Raw genomic sequence first — 17,070 nt, 5'->3', positions numbered from 1 at the left:
CCCATCTCTGCTGATTCCTGGACTAGAAGTTCTGTCAGCTGCTGGGAGGGGGTCTCGGGGTCCCTGATGGTAATCTATTTCTCCGTTCAGCTCTGTCTATTGTGTTTCATCTGCTGAGGCTCTGTTTCTTGGTAAGAACTAATACTTCTGAAATTTTAAAATGCCAGATAATGTTTTAAAGCTACGCAATTGCCACAAAATTTTGAAGAAGACACACACAACGATTTTTGTCCTGAACCGCCGTCCGCTTCCACATCACGCCATCCTCAGTGCCGACTCTGGAAGGAAAAGCAGGTCCACAGGTCCACAGGTCTCAGAAACCGACTGTCCTCTTTGACCTCGTTTTGAAATCTTTGTTCATTTTGTCCTTATGTGGAAACATAAAGAAGGGAAGGTGGCCCGGCGGGGCAACAGTCTAAACTTTACATCGGAACACTTGAGAACCATGAGGGCTCCTTTTCGAAAGCAGGGATTTAAAAACAGAACGTCACAGATGGGTGCGTAGACGTGAAGCCGTCCCCTGCTTCCTGGGCCAGGGGTGAGTTTCACACGAGGGACCGGGGCTGCGTGGGACCCCAAGCTTGATATCTCTGCCACCACTTTTCCCTGCTGTTGAAGAAAGCCTCCAAGAACGTGAGGAAGAGCCAGAAATAGGGGGAGACCCTTGAATGGCTTCCCATTTATATTTTAAAAATGAAGTCGCTTGTGTTGGCACTGCTGGTGACACCGCAGAGGCTGCTGAGTGGCCTGAGCTGGCTCGTGCTTGATGTGATCGTGTTTGTGGGCAGGAGTGGCACCTGACGTCAGCATGCTTCCGTGTGACGCCGCCATGCCTGCCACGGAGCCGTGCCCTCGTGGGGCGCAGCAGTGTGTGAGGCCGGGGTTCAGCCTCCCCTGCTGCCTCCTCCCGCCGCCCAGCGGGGGGCTTGGGTCTTCTCTCCATCCCACCCCGACCCCCCGGAGCTCCCTTACAACCTGCCCCGGCCGAATCTTGGGGCTGTCAGGAAGAGGAGATGGGATCCTTGCTGGGGGGATTGCTTCTGTGGTTTGGTTTTGCATCAGCTTCCAGTAACAACTGTGATACCATAAAAGTGGTGAAACGTTTTCGGTTTTGTCTCCAGCAGGTGTGAGGGGCTCACAGTAGCTGCAACACTGACAACTAGCTTATCCCACAAGCCCTCCAACAGGTGCCAGACTGTGGTCGGGGCTTCCGTGCCCCACGAGGTCCAGCCCAGCAGGGACACGAGGACCAGGTAAGAGCACAACCGGTGAGCTAGGACTGGGTCCAAGAACCACAATCCTTTAATGCACCATAATCCAGCCATGACCGTGTGATCAGATCTGCCTGCATTACAGGGCCCGGCCCTTGGTAATCACACGCAGAAGCAAACAACCACGGGAAGACACAAGTTGAAGGGGTAAGATGGAAATGAGTTTACTGAGGATCTTCAGACCAACTTCAGGGCGTTTGTCCAGTAAATGGGCCTCCCTGTCAGTCGGTCGTGACTGATCTCTGAACCACGGGACATTCTGGCCTCTTCTTTGTCCTTCCTTCATCTCTGGGACTCTTAAACAGCATAGGGCAGAGGCCTCACGGCAGAGCAGGGACCAGAACCGCCGTTCGTGGGAAGCTCTGCTCGAGGAATTCACATGGGATCCCTCTTGTTTCTTGCTCAGTGGGAGCAGGACCGCTCACCATCAGTCCGGGCCGGGTAGACAATCCTCAAAAAATACACCCACACACCTCAGTCTGGGGTGGGCACGGACTGAAACTGATCAGAGGGCTGTGTCGCAGGGCTCCATGGGGGGCCGGTGGTCCCGCTGGTGGGGGACCTGGTGGACGGTGGGAGTGGGGGTCTGTGTGTGGACCAGCCAGCCTTCATGCTCCGAGAGCACGGAGGCCTGAAACCATCTCCTCTGGGTGGCAGGGATGAGTCAGCACCCCAGGAGGGGCTGGGCCAGGCTGCTCACCAAGGGGACCGAGCTGCAGATGAATGAGGGGTGCTCAGTGCCCACTTAGCCATGCTCCCTGGGACCTGGCAGGGCATCCAGCAGGTGAATTTCAGACCTACCTGCTGGGAGTCTGGAGAGAATGAGCAGGCTTTGTTCAGCCCCGCTGGGTGCTGAGCTGCATGGGGGAGGGTCACTGCAGCTCGGTTGAGTCAGGGAGGCTGGACGGACTCAGAAATGACGGACTGGATATCGGCTTCCTTGTCTCTCCCTGCTAGTTTCAAATTCCTAGGAGGCCATGGTTGGGTCTGGGTACTGAGCCCTGCTCCGTGGAGGGGGTGCTGTGCCCTGGCCTCACGTCCGTGAGCAGGATGGGGGCAGCCGGAGGGGGGCCACGTCAGGGAGTGCCCGTGGGTCAAACCAGTCACCAGTCATGTTACCGAACATCGGTTTTTAATCAGAAGGTGCGATGCTGCTGGTGGTTGGGTGAATGGACCCCTACGTCCAGAGCCAGTGGAGATGGGCGTCACCATTGTGGAAGGTGATGCTTTGTTTCGAGGATCTCAGAAAGAGGGGCGCCTGGGGGGTTCAGTCGTTGAGCCTCTGCCTTCGGCTCTGGTCATGATCTCAGGGTCCTGGGATTGGGCCCCGCATCGGGCTCTCTGCTTGGCAGAGAGCTTGCTTCCCCCAACCCCCGCCTGCCTCTCTGCCTACTTGTGGTCTCTGTCTGTCAAATAAATAAACAAAATCTTAAAAAAAAAAAAAAGACCCTCAGAAAAAGCTCTTCTCAGACCTAGTAAATCTACTTCAGGTGAGGCCCCGAAGAAACAATCGTAAGCACGGAGAGATCATTCTGCACAAAGATCTTCGTGGAAGCAATCCTACTTGTTGTGAAAAGTTGTGAGCGACCCAGATGACCCATCGTGCGAAAAATCAGTAACAAGTTCGGTTATGGCTGTGTGATGGCCGCCGTGCACCGCCACAGCTTATTTTATGGAGTCTGTAACAGCACGGGGGATCTTCACGCTGCCATGTTAAGTCAGAAAGAACAAGATAAAAAGTTTATCAGCCCCGAGGAGGAGGAGGGAGAAAGAGCCGTGGGGGTCACTGCGCGGTGAGAGGGTGAGTCTCAGTGTTTCCGGGCATTCCGAATTCCCAGTCACTGAAATACATTTTTTAGGATGTATTCATTAGTTTGAGAGAGAGAGAGAGAGAACGAGCAGCGGGACAGGGGACCGAGGGAGACGGAGACTCCTGAGCCGAGTCCAAGCTGAGCGAGGGGCCCGCCCCGGGGCTCCATCCCACCACCCCGAGATCGGGACCTGAGCCCAAATCAAGAGTCAGATGCTTAACCGACAGAGCCACCCGGGCGCCCCTGAAATGTTTCTACAATGAGCATCCCTGACTACAATAGAAAATTCTATGTTTTTATGAGTCAGCTGGAATGATTTTTCCCCCCAAAAAGGAAAGGGGAGAGAGTCCCCGTGGGCCCCTCGGCCGGAGAGCCAGTCATGTGGGTGGGGGGTGTTTGACCTTGGAGGGTTCCCCACGGGCCACGCCCCGCCATGTTTGCCCGAGGCAGGCTTCCTCACACCTTCCCTGAAGTCAAACACAGACCTGGGGCTGGTGTGGGGTGTCGGTTATCTTGCCGATTTCAACAGTCCGCGCGGAGAAGCCACCCATTCCTGCCCACTGAGTCCACGTCCCACCCCACAAATCACAGCGCGTGCCAGTGAGACGCCGACTTGCTCGCGCCGGGAGCAGAAACGGTGAGAGTGGGAGGGGGGGCCCTGCACGCTGGCCTCCCCCAGCTGGCCCCGCGGCAGCTGCGGCCACCCTGTTCTCCCCCACCCCGAGCCCCGGAGCGGCGCTCCAGACGCCTGTCCAGCCCCAACCGTGGCCTCCGAGGAATTAAAATGTTACGATCATCGTAAATTATTTCTTTGATGACTAATTATTTTCCTTTCCCTCCCTGCGACGTGCCGGCCCTCGCCTGCTGCCTCCGGAGGATGCTGTGTTCTTGCTCTTTGCTCCTTTATCTTGGGTGGCTCCAGAGTTTTAAGATTCGACTCGTGTGAGAAGTTTCTGTCGTGACAATCCTCAACCTTTGTTCACCCTCTATACTCTAAACTTTTTTTTTTTAAAGTATTTTTGTACCCAAAGTTTAAATATTTTCCGCAGTGGAATTTGCTCTCAACCTGCCAATGTCACAGGCACTTCGATGATTTCTCGTAACGAGGCTTCGGAATACCTACACCTTCCAGACGCTGGTTAAGCATTTACTGAGTTTTCTTTAATTTGCGTGAGAGGGAGCTGCCGCCAGGGAGCTGCTGGGACCGCCGGCCACGAGGTCGGGTCAGGGCCGTGCGTCACAGCGTCCTTCCCACTGCCTCTTCCATCGTCACCTGCTCTCACTTCAGCGGGACGTGGTTCCTCGCCGGAGAGGGGGACCCAAGTCTCGACACCTGTAGGGCGTGAGTCTGAGTCCGGAAGCGGTCTTGCACGTAGGGGTTGCCTCCGTGTTCCCTGGAGAAAGCCCGGGGCGAGGAAGTACTAACAAGCCGCCAAGCCTCCTCCCCGGGCTCCAAGCACCAGCCTCCCAGCCCCCACCGTGCGGCAGCAGCCCCGTCTCCCGTGGTGGTCAGGACCAGTCCCTCCCACTGCTCCTCCTCCCCGACCTGCTGTTCTGGGGCAGGAAGTGGACCCGGGGTGTGTTTCCGAGTAGAAGCCAGCCTGTCGGGGGCAACGGCACACCAGCCCACGGAGGCCATGGTCATGGGGATGGGAAGCACCATTCCTTCCAGGAGTTCCATCTGAGAGAAGCCGTTCCCACCTCTATTGCTGGCGTCTGGATGTAGGCACTTTGGTTGAGAAGGAGCCATTACTGGTCTGGTTTAAGGCGCTCGCCAAAGCGCAGGCCACCCGTGGGGGGCTGCGCACGGGATTCCACCGTCTGCCAAGCCACCTGCTCCTGGGCCCGTGGCAGGACCCGTGAGTCCCCTGCACACTGTTACCTGTCCTTGCCCTGACACGCGCGGTGATGTAAGCCATGCCCCAGGTTATGCACTCGGTCAGCTCACAAGCGGATGCTGCCGGTAGCTGCGGGCTGGGAGGGAAGGCACGTCCAGCCCCAGACCGTGCGACTCTGTCCCTTCGTAATGGAAGGAATCCGTGGCATCGGCATGTCTCCAGGTCTCAGGATGCGGACTCAGAAGTGGCGCCAGCCAGCGCCATCCAGGTGTAGATCCCCGGCTGCCATCGCGGTCCTCTCCGCGGCCCCGCGGTCTGCGGGCAGGGAACGAAGAGGGGGTGCTCCCATCCATGAGATTTTGATCCCCGTGCGGCTGACAGCCAGAGCGCAGCCTGTGGAGACCCTGAGCCCAGGGCTTGGCTTAGCCGTGCCCGGATACCTGACCCTCAGACACCGCGTTTGGGGGCCTTTGTGCCGTGGGGATGGAGAACTAACACAGATCTGCGCTGCTTCTCTTATGAGGACGTCCAGAGACCCACACGGGAGCCACATCGGCCCTACGTCCTTCTCCAGCCCTCTGGACGCACGAGGCAGGGTGTCCTGTCTCATTGCCCCAACCCACTCCTGCAAGGCATTTGCCGTTCTGAACTCCCCTCGAAACTGCAAACCGGCAGCCCGACTAGGGGCCAGACCGTGTGATCACATGTCGTCTGTATTACTAACGGCCCACCAGGCTTTACTGGGGTGAGCAGTAGCAGGTGCAGAAACGTTTCTCCCTGCTTTAGGGAGACTACGTCCCAGCGCCTCGTCTGCTAAGCCCCTCGCCGGCAGCCCGGCGCCCTGAGCGCTGAGACACTCCTGCACTTTGCTCCGGCATCTGGTAGTCCTTTTCCCAAACCCAGTTAGCACGACCTCCTGTCGCGGGTGTGATGGGCCAGCAGGATGGGGAGCAACGTCCAGGGTCTCTCCAGAGCCTTGTGGCCGAGCAGGAGAGCTGGCAGGACCCTCAGCCCCCCGCGGCACGGAGCGCTGGTGCAACCTGTGCCATAGGATGCAAAACCCACGGGCGGTCTTCTCTGGAGGCAACGGGGGAAGAGCAGAGACTTTTCAGGCCGCGAGCTGGGAGTTGGGCGCCAAGGAGCGAGCTCTGGGGAGCACAGCACGTCCGGAACCTCGGTTAAACGTTGGAGGCTGTACACGCGGGGCTCAGCGGATCCTACCGGTACCTGCTAGCCAGGAACGGGCTCTGTGCTTTTGACGTGTCACAGAGATAAAACAAAGATCTATGTGGCAGAGACCGCAGGTGCCGCACCTGGCTTGAGGTCTCTACTGTCTGGCCGTTTGCTGAGAACCCTGCTGGCCTGGACTTTGTCGTCGTCCACGGCTTCAGCACTGGCGAGGACGCCAAGTCAAAAGGCGTCTGTCACGTCCCTCCCCGCCTCCCCAGGTCTTCCGAGTCCTGGAGGTGCCACTGGTGTTGCACCTCCGTCGTGCTCTGTGATGCTGGTTTCGTTCGGACTCGGTGAGGGACTTCCGCTGTATTGTCGCTCCCCACAAGGACGGAGATGACGGAGCTACGAAGTGTATCTATTCCTGCTTCCCGTGCTGGGCTGGGGGGCGGCGGGGCCAGGGGCCCCGGGGTGAGTCTCTGTCTCGCACCGGAAACCCACAGGCTCACTCTTTGGTGGCCCACGCAGGGACCGGGCCTCACGATGAGCATCAGTTGGGAACAAATCTTTGATGACCGTCAGAACGCCTAAATACTCTCCTCTCTCCGGTATCCGGTCCCCCGGGTGTGTTGTAGGAAACAAGCACCACACGCTGAGTTTACAACCGAGATGTCGCTGCTGTCCAGTCCGGAGGCGAGAGGTCCGAAATCAAGGTGTCATTGGGTGAGTTTTACTGAGAGCGAATCTGCCCGGGGCCCCTCTCCCGGCTCCTGGAGCCACGGGCATCCCGGGCTCGTAGACGGTGTTCTCCCCGGGTATTTATACCATCTCCCTCCTGGGCACGTCTGTGTCCAAATGTCCCCTTTTATCGGACGCCAGTCATGCTGGATGACGGTCGGCGCTGAGAACCTCATCTCCACCTGGCCCCCCGCAGAGATCCCACTCCCAGATGAGGTCCCACCCACGGGCGCTGGAGGTGAGGATGTCGGCACCTTCCAGGGGGCGCAGGTGAGCCCAGAGCACCGGTCGATGGCGCCGATCGTTCTGGGGAAGCCTCGGGGTAGGTTTATCGTGGGCATTTGGGGTCTTGAGGTAAGGCCCTTCCTCGGCGGGAAGCCGGCGTCCATTCCTGTAGAGGCTGGAGGAGCCGTGGCGCCCGTGATGGGAGCTGAAGGTCCCCGAGTGACGGGGCACACTCCGGGCACTCCCAGGGCGGCTGAGAAGAGCGCCCGTGATAGACCCCCTCGGGCCTGAGACCCCGTCCCCAGCTTCCCACACCTTCTGTGCACGTGGAGCCCTGGAATGTTCTAGAATGCATTCTGACCTCATGAGGTCTGTGAGGGAGCAGACTGCCTTGAGTAGCGAGGCAGCCACGTGCTGGGACACTCCGGCGTGTCCCCTGCACAAGCGCAAGCCCCGTCCCGCCCACAAGACGGTCCCAGGCTCCCGTGCACCTGTGCTGGTCGCTGGGTGTGTGTGACGACATCAGTCCTCTGCGCTGGCCCTTCCCTCTCCAGGGCTCCACAGCGCCTGCCTCCACTCGCGACAGCCCCAGGCCCCTCGGGTCGCAGGCCGTCCCCAGCAGGCCGCGGGCCAGGAGGGGTCAGACCGGACGCCCCTGGAGGCCAGTCAGGCTGGCCCCGAGGAGAGCGGCTCCCCGGGTCCGCCTCTGTGGGCCACGCCCAGTCAGTGGTCTGCGGGAGCTTCGTGGGTGGCAGAGCTGCCCCCTCCCACCCAGACCCGGGGGTCCCTCTGCTGCTGGACAAGGTCCGGGGCTGGTTTGGGGTCCGAGCGCCCAGCCTCTTGTTCCGGCCCACGACGTTCCCCCCACGCGTCTCGGGGTCTGACTCTTCTCACAGCTGCCAGGATCTTGGTGTCCGGGACCTGGAGTGGCCGACGGTTCCCTGCTGCTGCCCGGCCAGGAGAGGACTGTTTGCCCCGTGGATCCCGTCCACTCCGTCCGCCCTGGCCACCTTGGCTGCCCTGTCCATCCATCCTCCCCGTCGGCCCGTTTCTCCACATCTACCCCCTCCGCCCCGGCCGCCCCGGCCACCCTGTCCTCCTGTCCGGCCCACCCTCCCCATGCAGCACGGCTGTCCTGCCCTGCCCTGTGGCTCTGGGAGCTGGGCCGAGGTGGCCTCTCTACCCGCCCGTCCTCAGGGGGCTGCCTCTATCTCACTCTGCCCCGTACCCCGTCCTGTCTTACCATGCCATGCGGAGCTGGCCCCAAATCATGATCACATGACATCACTTCCCGTCACCCCCCATTCAGCTGAGACACTGTGACATCCCCCCCACCCCTGTGGCCACCCATGCTGGATTCCCGACCAGCAGACCCGCTTGGTGGCCCACCTCAGGGACTCGTGTCCACAATGTATGACGTGATGAAGTCACCATGGTAAGTAAGAACTTCTGTGTCCCTCAGTGGCTGGCGGGAAGCAGGCCTGTCCCTCTCGATCTGGGTGACTGCAGGAGGGTGAAACGGAGAGCCTGTTGGCCTCTCTGTGGGGGCGATGCACCCCTCAGCCTGCAGAAGTGCGGAGAGGGGTCCGCACGGGGGTTGGGACAAGACCGCCGTGTGCAGAGGGCTGGACACAGGGTTGCGGCTGTGTGAGGTGACCCCGCAGGGAGGGCCCCAGGAGATAGAACTCCGAGCTCACCTCCTCCCTAGCACCGCTCACAGCGGCCAGAAGCCAGAGGACGGGAGGCGGCAGACAGGGCCACGTGGCTCCGCTTCCAGGGCTCAGGAGGGCGGTGGAGACTAGCCTGCCCCGCACACTCTCCCCTGCGCTGGGAGGCGTGGCGCTGGGGTGGGAGACCCGTCAGGCCGAGCCAGAGCTGGGGTGTGACACGGGGCAGAGGGGCTCCCACAAGGGGTCCTGCCCTGGCTGTGGGTCCTGCGCGGCGAGCGTCGTCACGTTCGATCGGGGCGCGTCTTGGGGTCAGTCCCTTCAGCTTCCAGCATCGTCCCACGTGACGCGACTCGTTAGCAGGCTGGCACTCGCCCCAGCACGGTTCCTGCTTCACTAGACGTCATTTAAACAAACCATCCAGGCCGGCTCTGTGGGTTAAGCACCAGACTCTTGGTCTCAGCCCAGGTCTTGATCTCAGGGTCCCGAGCTCAAGCCCGGCGTTGGGCTTCATGCTGGGTGTGAAGACTGCTTAAAATAAAACCCACCAAAGGTGTATAAGGTCATCCTGCGACCCGGGTTACTCCCGCCGGGGGTCCTGGACTTACACCGGAGGGCCACAGCGGCCACACCCCACCAGTCATAGCACCACGGCCTCTAGCGCCGGGGACAGAGCCACGCATGGACCCCACCCAGCTGTCCCCGTGGAGCAAGAGGTCACTGCAAACACACAGACACACAGGACAGACACCCGTGGACCCGAGTCTCCCTCCCTAAGAGATGTCGACCTTCCCACCACACTTCCTTCCGAGTTCCTCCCGTGAAGTCGAGCGTGACGGCCACATTGGTGGCCCTGGGTGCCCTCCCTGATCCCACGTCGCCGTCCCTGCTTCCCAGACGCGTCCATGACAGGCAGGTCGGCGGCCTCCCCTGCATCCCCGGCAACGTGAGCTCATGGGGCGCAGCTCTCACCTCGCGCTCCCAGCTCTGAGCTCCGGAAACCGGCCGCGCACGGGTCAGCGGGCTGGGGGCGCCCTTCCCAGGCTTCCCGGTCGGCTGCGCTGCCAACAGGCATTCATTCATTCATTCATTCATTCATTCCCATCGTCTGCAGGGTCGTGATGCACACAGGTGCCTCACACTCTCTCCCCCTTTCCCGCTCCTCGCACGCACACGAACACCGCACCCACCCGCCCCTCGCACGAGCACGAACACCCGCACCCACCCGCCCCTCGCACGCGCACGAACACCGCACCCACCCGCCCCTCGCACGCGCACTAACACCCGCTCATCGCACGCACACGAACACGCGCACCCACCCGCCCCTCGCACGCGCACGAACACGCGCTCCCACCCTCCCCTCGCACGCGCACGAACACCCGCACCCGCCCGCCCCTCGCACGCACACGAACACCCGCTCCTCGCACACGCACGAACACGCGCTCCCACCCGCCCCTTGCACACGCACGAACACGCGCACCCACCCGCCCCTTGCACGCGCAAGAACACCCGCACCCGCCCGCCCTCGCACGTGCACGAACACCCGCTCTTCGCACACGCACGAACACGCGCTCCCACCCGCCCCTTGCACACGCACGAACACGCGCACCCACCCGCCCCTTGCACGCGCAAGAACACCCGCACCCGCCCGCCCCTCGCACGCGCACGAACACCCGCTCTTCGCACACGCACGAACACGCGCTCCCACCCGCCCCTCGCACGCGCACGAACACGCGCTCCCACCCTCCCCTCGCACGCGCACGAACACCCGCACCCGCCCGCCCCTCGCACGCACACGAACACCCGCTCCTCGCACACGCACGAACACGCGCACCCACCCGCCCCTCGCACGCGCACGAACACGCGCTCCCACCCTCCCCTCGCACGCGCACGAACACCCGCACCCGCCCGCCCCTCGCACGTGCACGAACACCCGCTCCTCGCACACGCACGAACACGCGCACCCACCCGCCCCTCGCACGCGCACGAACACGCGCACCCACCCGCCCCTCGCACGCACACGAACACGCGCTCCCACCCTCCCCTCGCACGCGCACGAACACGCGCTCCCACCCGCCCCTCGCACGCGCACGAACACCCGCACCCGCCCGCCCCTCACACGCGCACGAACACCCGCACCCACCCGCCCCTCGCACGCGCACGAACACCCGCTCCTCGCACACGCACGAACACCCGCACCCACCCGCCCCTCGCACGCGCACGAACACCCGCACCCGCCCGCCCCTCGCACGCGCACGAACACCCGCACGTCCCTCCCTTCCTCTTCCCTTCTTTCTCTCCCTTATTTTCTTTCTCTTCATCCTCTCCGTGTCTTCTTTTCCCCCGAAGGTACTGCAGGCAATCTGCCAAGATCATCCTTGTCTCTTTCCTCCTAAGTGTGGGGATTTGCCTGGGGGACACCCAGACCCAGAACCAGTGGAATGGCTGGACTGTGAGTTTGTGTAAATCAACTCCATCGACAGCCACACACTTTTCTTCCAAATCGCTGTGCAATTTGCATGTCCGTGTCTGGGAGCTCCTGTTTGCCTCGAGAACTCAGAGGTGGTTTCCCACGATCGAGAGCATCGCTGAGGTCCTGCCCCCCCACAGAGGACTCTGCGTCCTGCCCATCCCCCAACACTGGGGCCTGCTCATTGAGCCTCTCCTGGACACCCTGCTCGGCAGCCCCCGTGGGGAGGGGGGGTGGTCAGGGCTCAGGGCGGAGAGCGAGAAGGCGGCAGCCCCAGTTCTGACTCCCAGAGGGGCTGCCAGGACGGGGTGACCAAGTCACTTAGAAAAGCTGCTCTCCAAGGTGGATTCGGCTCAGAACCTCATCACTCACTGAGAAGATATTTCTCTTGCTGCTAATTCATTCATTGATCCATTCATTCATTCATTCCTCCACAAATGTCTGTTGAGTAAGAATGATTGTCGGTGCAGGGCCTCCGGAGGCCACAGAGCAGATGGGGCGCCTTGCCCTCACCGGCCTGCCACCCTCCTGGGGGACAGGCATGCTCCGCGCAGTGTGGCAGCTGGCCGCCCCGTGTGCTGGGGACACCGAGGGCTCTGGGAACAGAACTGGACCTGGTGGGGCCGGGGTGGGGGCCGGCTGGTGGTTGCCAGTCGAGGGGGCTTTACTGGGGGGACTGAGACAGGGAGAGGGTCCCTGGAGGGGCCTCTGCTCGGTCCGGTCGGAAGGCCGGCCTTACGTACATACGGCGTCGTTTTTGAAAGGACCCTGCTATAGAATGAGAGAGAAACACAGAAAAATTAATTTAGGTAAACAAGTTGAAATACTCTAAGTAAGATGTTGGACAGGCTCAAGTTTTCTTTTTTTTTCTTCCTTTTAGGGGAGGGGCTGCGGAGGAGCAGAGGGAGAGAGAACCCCAAGCAGACCCCCTACTGAGTGCAGAGAGCCCAGGCGGGGCTCGATCCCATGACCCTGATCACGACCCGAGCCGGAATCAAGAGTCAGGTGCTTAAGGGACGGAGCCCCCCCAGCGCCCCCATGCTTGAGTTTTCAATGTCCGTGCCAGCGGGAGGGAGAGCCCTTCCCCTTGCCCCTCCGAGTCCGGCCGCCGGGGAGGGCGACCCCGTGAGCCACTGTTGACACAACTGTGCCTTTCGGGGCCAGCTCTCCCATGAGTCACCCTCCTGGGAGCGTACTGTTGACACGGGCAGGAGGGTCCCCGCTGTGGTTAGCCGTCCGGCCAGGCCTGAGACAGGAGAGACCTTGTGAACCTCAAGTCCTTCCTTCAGGATGATTACGTCCCACGGCTCTGGCCCGTATCAGCAACTCGTTTAATCAGCGGAGATTACCTAGATTGGAGGACCGGGGGGCCCTCCTTAGGCAAATGTTAGCCAGCAGTCGGCAAACAGAGCCTGCGCATAAAATGCAGGGCCTTCCCCAGGGTCCCATCCCTGACGCGTGGTCTCCCCGGAGCAGAGAGCAGGGTCACGGCTGCCATGGAGCCCAAGGTGGTCTGTGTTCTCGTGCTGGTCTGCGTGCTGACCCTCAGCTCCCTGGCCCAGGGCGAGCTCGGTAAGCGGCCCCTGTCCCGCGTCGGGGCCCAAGCCACCGTCCGTGTGTTTGAGACGAGCTTGGTGCTGGGTGCTGGGAGGATTTGGGAGAGTGAAGGCCGGCGGAGAGCACCGCACGGCCACGGCCACGGCCACGGAAGCTCTGAGCACCACTGTGAGCATGTGGGGTGTCCTGGTCGCCGCTGGCCATGTCCGGCACCCAGTGCCCCGAGTACCAGCTCTTAAGGGTGGTCTTGGAGGTGCAGTAGGAGAGCAGCTCCCCAGGTGTCCGAGCTGGACTCTGGTCCAAGCCACCCAGGTGCCCGAGGGCCCGTTCAGTGGACGGGCGTCACCTGAGGACACCCGCGGGCTCCGCGGTCCCAGCGGGCGGGTTCCGGGGGTGCCACAAGGTCGGAGTGTGCCGCCCTCTTGAGCCGCTGTCTCAGCCCCTGGACCGAGGCGCCAGGCTCAGGGGGCTCGGGGTGGGATGATGTTTTCAGAGAGCACCTTGCAGGCTCCCCTCTGCTCCGTGTTACTTATTTTCATCAAATGCTGTTGTATAATTTCCCAGGTTTTCCAAACCAGGATTTCCATAGAGGTTTGAGGAGAGGGAGCTAAAACCGTGGTGTCTGCATCTCAGGGTGCCTTCCGATGACCCAGTGGGGAGGGGGACGATGAAGACACCTGATGGCCTCCCAGAAGGTCCCCAAGGCAGGGACAGGCTGAGGCTGAAGGGACGCATGGGCTTCGGGTCGGGAGTGGACGTGGCTGTGCCGTGGAAGATTCTGGAGTGTGGCCACGCGGCCGCCCCCAGGCCCGGCTGTGGCTCCCTCTCCCCCCACCGCCCAGCGTACCCCTTCTCGGTGGCTCAGGGATCCTGTCACAAGGGACTCCCGAAGCCCGCTCGCACGCACAGCCCCGGCAGAGACCGCACCGGTCGAGGTCCGTCCCGTGCGGGGAAAGGGGAGCCCAGAGTTCGGAGACCTGGAATTCCTGATCAGGAGCGTGAGCTGGCAGGGGCTGTGAGCTGGCGAGCCCCCGCCCCACCCCGGCTGCAGGACACAGAGCCGTGTCTGAGCGTGTGTGAGCACACGCACGCCCGGGAACACCCGTGCGCACACACAGCTCCTCCTGACTTCACAACCGCCCTGGGGATGGGCGACGCCACCTGCCTTCTGGGGCGGGGGGCAGACACGGGGACAGACACGGGGACACTGACGTCCTGCAGAGGCCACCCAGCCTGTGGGTTAACAGGGTTCAGCCCCTTCAGTTCTCCTGCGTAGACCACACGGGAGCCCCGCCTCCCAGTGTGTCCCCCACCGCGTGTTCCCCACCGTCCTGACTCCCATTGTCCCCCCCCACACGCCGTTCAAGCTGCTGATTGGCTGAGGGCCCCCCCCCCAAGCTCTGTGTCTTTCCTGCAAACAGACTACACCTCCTGAAATACACCTGGGTCTGTCTCGACTCCCTGGGAACCCCTGCTCCCTGTGCAGGGCACGGCCATTGCTTCATGCCCTCCTGGTCAACCTCCTCCCACAGGAAGCCCTCCTTGCTTTGTTCTGCCTTGTCCTTGTCCCTCCTCTGCCTGCCTTCAGCTCCCTGGGACGGCCTCCCGGGCTGTTCTGCACATTCACTCGCTCTCCTTCTCCATCAGACTATTAGCTTCTTAATGACGTCTCTATTTTTAATTTCTGGGTCCATCCCCCGGGCTGGGGCCACCACGAGCTCAGTCCTTGAGCGACCTTCACTGCCTACTTTTGCTCTGCTAATTTCTGTTTCTAGCACACACAGACGGTGTTCAATAGATATTTATGGGTTGATAAACTAAATGATAGTTGACGTGAACGAATCTGTGGGTAAATAAGGTAGGGAGGTGTGACGTTTGCAGATCCCGGGCACCTTGCCCTGGCCCTGAGCTGAAGGGGCTTTGCATCAGAAGATGAGGCTGGAATGTCCCTCTCACACCTTGAGCCCCAAGTCCCCGTCCGTGGTGCCAGGTGGCTGCTGGTTGCACTGGAGAAGAGAGAGGGACATTGGCCAACGACTTACATTCCCTCTTGCCCCCTGCACCTCCAGAGACGTGTGTGGTGGCCCCGCACCACAGGACGAACTGTGGCGCCCCAGGAATCACGCCCAGCCAGTGCAAAGCCAGAGGCTGCTGCTTCGACAACACTATTAGCGGCGTTCCCTGGTGCTTCCAACCCGTGGCTGTGGACAACTCTCCTGACGGTATGGCCAGGGTGGCTCCGTGGGGTCTGAAGGTATAGGGTGGGGGGGGAGACCTCATGGGGGCACAAGGCCCTGGTCTGCACGTCCTGCTGTTTGCACTCACCCTGGGGGCTGGGGGTGTGCATGGGGAGGTGGTCCAGCCTGCATCGAGCTGATGTTGGGAGGGGGACACAGAGACCAGGCTGGGAGACCGCTTGACAAGGAGCCCTGTCTGTGCCTGTGTTTCTTCACATCGCTCGCTGCAAGCCCGTGGGGAATCCTGGTAGCTCTTTCCCCTGCTTGCGCGGGTGTGGAGGGAGGAACCCAGACGGGAAGGCGGGGTGTGTCTTCCAAGGGATTTTCCCACTGGTGCTGCCGAGTGGAGCTGAGTTATTCTCAAGTGAATGAACTGTGGGGTTTTCATTGCCTCGTGTCTTCTTCTCATACCTCATCTTCAGAGGAGTGCTCCTTCTAGACGCGCTTCGGGGGAGCGGCGCCAGGAGCTGGAATGGCCTCGCCCAGCAGCCCGGAGCCCAGCCACGTCACCGGCCGGCACTCGGGGCCCTCCGCGTCCGCGCCTTGGCGGGCTTCGTGGGCAGACAGCACACACCCCTGGACTCAAAATTGGCTTAACGATTAAAAGAGAAGAATGTCACTCATGCTTTCGTGGTTGTTTTTTTAAATTGCCAATGATTGTCCTTTCTTGGGTAGGGAGGTACACCATTTCCACATGTGGCCTCTCATGGGTTGTCCGTGGCCTCACCCCACTTGGGGAGGCGTGAAGGTCGGAGGAGGGAATGAGGCCATTAGATGGTCATGGGCGGCTCAAGCGTCCCAGGGAGTACAGCTGGTCTGGTCCCCAGTACCAGGCAGGTGGGCTTTCCCCGCTGACCGGGAGCCCCAGGCCTGTTTTTGGGTACCTGCTGCTCATTCCTCATTCTTTCTTACCTGACTTCCAGTCTATAAAAAGGGGGGCAGCTAGAGGCGTCTCTAGGACTCTGTTCTGACTCATGAGGCGGGAGGGCATCTACTTGGAGGCTCTGGGGAATGACTTTTCCTCCTTGGAAGAAGAGCTCCCTCTTGCTGCCCTGGCCAGCCCCTGCAGCCTGCATTGAGATGTTGTGTGGAGTTAGAGTGCGATGCAGTGCTTTGAGCAGCTGTTTTGTGTTAATGAGAAACAGCCATAGAACTACAGCCCTGACTCCCCTGAGCTACTGATTTGACTCACCCACCTTGAGACTTCATGTTGAGTCCACTCAGATATCCTGATGGGTGAAAGCATGGCCAGCTGGGTTTTCTGTTCCTTGATAATACATTTCCAGGGCCCAGCTACCACTGGTGGGGACAAACTCACTCAACGTGAAACGCTTAGGCTGAATCTTCCAGGCTGGCCCCTTGAGCTGGCAAAGGATTGTGGGCAATTCATTTGTTCCCTCCTCTGCACCTGGAAACTTCCTAAGCCATCTGTGCAGCTCAGGCTCTCTCTGGGCCAGAAACCTTGGGCTCAGCATTAGGAACGAGCCAACAGCAGAGGAAGGTGTTGTGCAGAGAGTCAAAGGCATATCTATGATTTCGAAACCAACTCCCTTCCAAATGATACTTCATCCTTATCTCCATCACCCCTGCCCACCCTGGTAACTGGAGAGAAGGGGGCCAAGACTGTTTACCTGCTCGCCTGCGGGACCCAACCCACAGCCCGACGGGTTCAGCGCCCCCTCCCAGCATGGGACACAGAGGGAAATCCGGGTCTGCCCTCCGCCATCCATGGATTGTCCAAGTTGTGTGGGTGCGTGATCTTGGCTCCACCATGTGGACCACAGACCTAGAGAGAGCCTGGGGGTTCTCGCTGGGACAGCCCTGCCTCCGGCTGGTGGGGACACGGGTCCTTCTGTCCCTACCCTGGAGGTGGGGCACAGGGAAAGGTCTATGCCCCTTGGTCCTTGTGGAAAATCATAACCTTCCCCAAGAATCTGCCAGGGGGGCTGCAGCCAAGCAGAGGGGGAGAAGACAGTTGGGCAGCCAGAGTGGAGGCCTGACAGAGCAGAAGGGTGGGGCACTCCACTAGCTCCAGGACCCGAGTGCCTCAAGGAGAACTCAGGGAAGGTTTCCGGCATCTGGCCTC

The 17,070-nt window shown here is 61.0% G+C and overlaps 1 protein-coding gene across 3 annotated transcripts; it reads left to right on the top strand.

Annotated features, from left to right (window-relative positions):
- The first annotated feature begins 884 nt into the window (after positions 1-884).
- TFF1 (trefoil factor 1) lies at positions 885-15,598 on the top strand. 3 transcript variants are annotated; one of them, XM_032355996.1, is made up of 7 exons: positions 885-1,253; positions 1,357-1,418; positions 6,707-6,813; positions 7,025-7,098; positions 12,071-12,195; positions 14,817-14,969; positions 15,407-15,598. In XM_032355996.1, exons 3-7 carry the CDS (start codon positions 6,760-6,762, stop codon positions 15,421-15,423), a joined length of 423 nt encoding a protein of 140 aa, XP_032211887.1. In that variant the 5' UTR covers positions 885-1,253; positions 1,357-1,418; positions 6,707-6,759; the 3' UTR covers positions 15,424-15,598. The 3 variants fall into 3 exon arrangements, with proteins under 3 accessions (XP_032211887.1, XP_032211894.1, XP_032211900.1); XM_032356003.1 differs by lacking the exon at positions 1,357-1,418 and having other exon boundaries at positions 886-1,253; XM_032356009.1 differs by lacking the exons at positions 885-1,253; positions 1,357-1,418; positions 6,707-6,813; positions 7,025-7,098; positions 12,071-12,195 and adding an exon at positions 12,623-12,762.
- Positions 15,599-17,070: the final 1,472 nt, after the last annotated feature.

This window comes from Mustela erminea, chromosome 1, assembly GCF_009829155.1.
Source record: "Mustela erminea isolate mMusErm1 chromosome 1, mMusErm1.Pri, whole genome shotgun sequence".
Taxonomy (NCBI): domain Eukaryota; kingdom Metazoa; phylum Chordata; class Mammalia; order Carnivora; family Mustelidae; genus Mustela; species Mustela erminea.
This window is presented reverse-complemented; position numbering and strand designations above follow the sequence as displayed.